This window comes from Caretta caretta, chromosome 6 (genome assembly GCF_965140235.1).
Source record: "Caretta caretta isolate rCarCar2 chromosome 6, rCarCar1.hap1, whole genome shotgun sequence".
Classification (NCBI taxonomy): Eukaryota; Metazoa; Chordata; order Testudines; family Cheloniidae; genus Caretta; species Caretta caretta.
The window spans coordinates 39,603,919-39,609,918 of record NC_134211.1 but is presented as its reverse complement, the minus strand read 5'-3'; the positions used below and the strand labels follow the sequence as shown (position 1 = coordinate 39,609,918).

At 39.0% G+C, this 6,000-nt stretch overlaps 1 protein-coding gene across 5 annotated transcripts in view; it reads right to left on the bottom strand.

Moving 5' to 3' along the window:
* Positions 1–2,913: 2,913 nt before the first annotated feature.
* The window catches only part of WT1 (WT1 transcription factor), a 48,385-nt gene continuing 45,298 nt past the window's right edge, over positions 2,914–6,000 (bottom strand). For all 5 annotated transcript variants that reach the window (XM_048854282.2, XM_048854283.2, XM_048854284.2 and 2 more), the window contains one exon: positions 2,914–4,236. In XM_048854282.2, the coding sequence (XP_048710239.1) occupies positions 4,115–4,236 (122 nt within the window). In that variant the 3' untranslated portion in view covers positions 2,914–4,114. The remainder of the gene's footprint in view (positions 4,237–6,000) is intronic.

The window sequence follows — 6,000 nt, the reverse complement described above, 5'->3', positions numbered from 1 at the left end:
AGCATGCTGGGGCAGGCATGGGCAGGATAGGGAGGAGTGAACTACTCCCAGTCCTCCACTGGCAATTTCCCTGAGGGTTGTCCTTGTGCAGCCCTAATTTGTACCAGACTCAGGCAGCCCTGAATCTGGGAGCTGCAACCAGCTCCTGAGTGCCCCCTCTCTACCCTGGCCATGTGCAGCTTGACTAGCCTGTTGAACAAGGGTCTAATACGTTTGACCCAGCCTAGCAGCTCTCTTTGACATACTCACATGGTTCCTGTTTGAAAGGCAATATGCTGAATATAGTTGACAAATGAGGTTTAACCAGTGCCTATTCAGGAGGAAAAAACCTTTGTTCAAAGTACAAACCTATATCTCCAGGCCCCAGTTGTCTTTTTAAGGCTGGTTGGTAGAGGAATGAAGTCAGTTCTACTGACATCCTGAAATAGCTAGAGATGATTGTAGGGCCATCTAAAAACACACACACTTTGCCTGGCCTAAAGGGAGACATGCAAATAGTTATAAACTCATTCCTCACTACTGTCTCTTCTCAGATGGATGTAACTATGACTATAGGCTAGATTATTCAGAATAGTACTATAGTCCCAGCAAAATGAAAACTTCTTTGTACCTCATCTTGATTTACCATCGTCCATAGCCTGAAAGAATAAGATGCTACCCAAAAATATGATAGTGTGATTAAATACAGGATGTTTTAAGTTACTTCTTGTCAAAAAAGAAAGGCACATTTAGCTGTACTCAGCTGTCTTCAAAAAAGATTTTAGTGATCCCCTGGATCTCAGCAAGTGAGATAAGAAATAGGAGAGATTAGGCTGCTTACCACTACTACCTGTATAGATTTTTGCATCATAATGCAACCAAATAAATGGAATGGCAGTGAATTGCGAATCCATTTTATGTAAGGGAGATATTACCTCACCCACCTTGTCTCTCTCCAATATCCTGGGACCAACATGGCTACAACACTGCATACCTTATGTAAGTAACACGCTACTATATGGTGGATGGCTACTTTTTCTTCTAGGAGTTACTGAAGCTACAGAGCAGGAATGCTAAACTAAGCGCAGTAAAATATATAGAAAATGGTCAAAATAATACAACTCACTATTTTCAGTTTAAGAACACAAGGCAGAGGGTTACAAGATTTGCTCAATTAATTGTTGCACTGACAACTTTCCCAGAGACCTCAGGCCACATATAACATGCCTAAAATATAGACTACAGCCTCCCTGCTGCCCATCTTCCCTATAGAGGGCTGAGCAACAGAAACTGAGCCCAATGAACAGTTTGTGTGTGGCTCAAAGTAAGCAGCGCTTCCTCTTAAGTAGTAGTGTTTGTGGACTACATTTGTACAATTCAATTAGTAAAGCACCTCAATAAAAGATTCCATGTCCGATATAATCTTTAGAACAAGAATGAGATAACAAGAGGAAAGGACATAAAAGTCCTCTTTTGACAAAGACTGTAAGAAGACTAGAAATAAAAAAAAACAGTAAAAAAAATGTAAACACTGTTCTCATAGCAGTCTGAATGTTGCAGGTATGGTGAACATCATAGGTTACTGTACCAGGGGGCACTGTCGTAGAAAAAGTGGCTGGAGTCAAAACACAAAAGAACAGATGTTCAGCCCCCCTCAGCAACCCAGCCTTCATTTTTGGCTTGTGCAGTTGTGTATCCTTCTATTATTATTTGCCCTGCAATTCACTACAGGAGGAAAGCTGTGGACACCCCTATTTGCTGGACACTGAAAGTCTGGGCCATGTTGTCCTGTAGTTTTGGTTACATTTCAGGGACATAGTTTTATTTATGTTTGACTAATGCAGGCATAACTTGAGGTTGGATTTTTTTGTTTATAGTGTAAACACATCTGGCAGATCTCTCTTTTGGGTGCAGATTTTTGTAGTCAGAGAACGCTACTGGTAAAATCAGAGAACATTCTTTCTAAAGCTAAATGTTGCCAGAGGACGAGGTGGGGCTGTTTTATTTGTTTAATACTGCATAGTTTCACACCCACCATTCGCTCCAAATATTTGATGTTTGCCACACGTGTTATGGGTTTCTCCAGAGAGATGCTGTCTTTTTGCAGCAAAAGATAAAAACTGACTGATATAAATGAGTCACAGTATCCCAACAGTAATTAACAATGATGCAATATCCATGTGAAAAAGAGAACTTAAAGAATTAACTGTTAAGTTTTCTTGAGGATGCAGCTGCCAAAAGCTTAACCTATCATAGCTGGAGTGCCTTTGTGTTGCATTACAGAGAAAGAAAAAATCTTGGAACGATTTAAAAATAGTTAATGAAAAGGGAATTAGGATACAATAATTTTGCAAGGTCAAAATCTGAGCCTGAGGGCACCAAATCAGGTTGTATTTATTTACAAAATAAAAATCACTCAGGATGACAAAGGAACCGTTATTTTTATCCTCATTTTCACACTTCACCTTCTAGAAAAGAATGAGTGTTTTTTAAACCTGCTCAACTGATTTAATGCACCACAGTTGTAATTTAAGTCTTACTTGGTATCCAGCCTATGACCTCCGAAGCTAAAAAGGTATTCATGCGAACTACAACATGTGATTCTATAGGTCAATATTTTCTGTTTCAAACATTTTTTACTAAGCTGTAGTGTTTTCACTCAAATTGTCTTTTAGTGGGTTAGACCAACACAAACTATTGTAAGAAAAAAAAAGATTGAAGCAACTGTTTTATAACATAATATGAAACCTGATACTGTTTTCTGTTGCCAGTACAATTCCCCAGTGAGATGGATAAATTGTGGTCAAGACCTGGACAGGTTAACCAGTGGTCATCAATGCTGGTGGTACCTTTATATACAAAAAATGGGAACTATTGGACATGGCATGTGAAATCTAATACCAGCCATGAAACAAGACAGCTGTTGGACTCTCGTTTTTTTCTCTTTGAAGGGGCTTTAATTGAAAGCTTGGTGAAAAATGCAGGTTACATTCTTAGTGTTATCAATAATTTGTAACAGCAACAACATCAGAACAGTGATGCATCTAATATTTATACACTTTCTAATTTTAGTTGTCTAAGAGCAATACATTATCAGATATATTTATATATACACACACACAATTTCAAGCAATTAATAGGAAATAATAAACCCCTCCTTCCAAAACCCTGAAACAATATATTTCCTCACACTAATGTCTCTTTTCACATATACTTGACGAAGAGTCTTTTTAAGTTACTTATCTTAAGAGTAATCTGTCAATGGAGATCCTGGACCAGCCCCATTTAAGTTCAGTTTTAAGTTTATACAGCTTGCTAACCACATAACCAGTGTGGTTTACATTGTAAACAAATCCCAAATGTCTACAATGACTGGAATCCGTTTGGGGTAAGAAGGAGATCTGTGCATCTCATGATGGAATAAATTTAAACCAGTACAAAAAAAATGATTTAAACAGAGAAAATACAATTTTGTGGGATCAATGCTATAATGTTAAAAGCAAGTTAACTTAATTGTAAGATTCTCATTTTCTGCACAAAGTGGTATTGCTTCATCTAGCTTTAACTGCTCTAGAAACTGGGGGGTTTTTTAAGTTGATTTTTGAAATTCAAATCAGACCTTACATTTTAAAAAATTGCCCTCAGGCAGTAGAAGTACAAAGCTTACCAAAAATGTCTCAGGTGTTTTTTTGGAGTGTGTGGTTGTATTAGAATTTGGAAACCTAACCATATGCACATTTGCAGTAAGCACAAAGCTTACCTTAGCAGACATGCACACATGCCCTACACACAGTTTAACTGAATAAGGTGCAATGAATTTGCACCTGGAAAAGTTCAAGAAGAAATAAAAATTGAAAGCTTTTTAGAAAAAAAATCAAAAGTAACTACAGTTCATAGTGATATTTTAACTGTAACAGTATTTGTAACAAAATAAAACTACTTAACATTGAATGGGAAATTTTTTTTTAAAGGCCAAATGGATGACAAAACTGACCAGAATCCTACGGTTTAGTTAACTTGTCTCAGCTGGGTAGTGAAGACAGCCGTAGCTTTCCTAAAGAGGTGGTCAAGGATGATGGAAAAGTTTGCAGTAGTTCATAATGTCCCATCTGGTTTATTCATTTGTTTGAATTGTCTAAAGGGCCAACTGAAGTTTAGTCATGTTCCTCTGGTGCATGTTGTGATGACGGACTAATTCATCGGATCTGGCAAATTTTTTTTGACAGCTGGGCCATCTACAGCTGAATGGTTTTTCACCTGTTAACAAAAACACCCCATTGTTTAACTGGCATAGAGATGGACTGAAACATTTACCATTTATTTTGTTTCTTTATAACTCCTTTCAATAGGAAACTAATTATGGGCTCAGCTCTTTAAGGCACTGAATGCCCTCAACTCCCATTCACTTCAATGCTCAGTGCTTTGCAAGACCAGGCCCTAAATGAGAGCATTTCTCACTCAACCTATGTTTTAAAGATGCCCTTTTAAGATTAAGCTGAACATTTGCAAGAGCACATTCCTGAAGGAAGCACATGGGCCTGGCACACCAGTGGTTATTCTTTAAAGCCTGATCCAATGCCCAAGGAAGTCAGTCATTTCCAATGACTTCAATAGGCTCTATCAAGCCATCAATGCACAGTGAAGACTTATGGAGCTGGGTAAGAAGAGGTCTATGGAGCTTAGCCTCAGGCTTGGCGAGCTGATTCAGAAAGTTCCTCACTGCTCTCCAAGTGAAGCAGACCTCACATGTTCCACTGAGAAGAAAGAATGGGAAATTATTGGAGGCCCAGAATGCTCCATATTTTCCTAGCACTCCCCTAAGTAGATCAATAATCAAAAAATCAAACAGACCCCAAATAGAAAAATATCCTTTCTGCACTTTTAGCAATTCTTCAATTTACCACAGCATGCAAATGCAGTAGCAAGTCACATTTCTGACAGCGCAGGAGTGCTGGAGGAATGTCCTCAACAGCTCAGAGCAGGGCATAGGTCAGAACAGAATCAGAAATTTTATTCTTCTAGATTTGTATCATTAGTGATATAAACTTGGATTTTCTATTTGTTTGTTTGTCTTTCTAAGTACGAACAGGTCTGTTTCTGGAGCCTGAAGTCATCTGTGCTGGCTAGAGGTCCAGCATTCCCCAATGCAATACACTCTGGGGTTGGAATGAGCTTTCCTAACTAACACTACCCCACCTGCCTCCTTGGCTCACTTTCTGTGCAGATCATTTCAAAAATTCCAGATTCACACTTGGGAAGTTTGAATTGTGGTGAAGTTTTTTTTGCAAAAAGCAGTGAAACAGATGCATAAAGTTTTGAAGTCTGATTCATTAGCTTAACAAATACTTTGACAAGCTCTGATTATTACAGAAAGGTATCAAATGGTTTAGAACAGAGATGAACTTGTCAGAATTACTAATAAAATCATAACATTTATATAAGTGAACATCACCCCATCAGTTCTCAGCAGCACTGACCAAATCATCCTCATTGATGTGAATTACTCATTACGGGCTAGATTGTAGCTTTGCCAGAACCCCTGAGTAAAAGTAGCATGTAATTATGCTGCCCCAGAGAAAAATCTGCTTCTCGCCTTGCTACAAGCCTATACTGGGTGCAGATTACTTTTCCTTCCATGCTGGATCAGCTACGCTATCCTGCACACTGGGGAGACAGTCAAAGCTCTGCCCACTCCTGCCTGCCTGCTCAGGAGGAGGACTAGCAGCCATGTGGGGAAATACAGGAAGAAAGGGGACACTTCCTTACTCCCCTATGGAAGTATTACAGGCTGTCTTCCCTGCCAAAACAGTTGTGCCTTTTAGAGTCAGATGACTAACTCACTCTAAAATCCCTGTGGAGACAAGGCACTGTAATTTCTGCCTTGATGTAGCTAGTCAAGGTCAACTCCAAGTGGGGTGCTATAGTACTGACCTCAGCTAGCTACATGAAGGAATAAACTACCTGTGCACCTTAGCTCCGTTGATCCCCGTGGAGACATCTTGAGTTATCTATCTTGTTGTA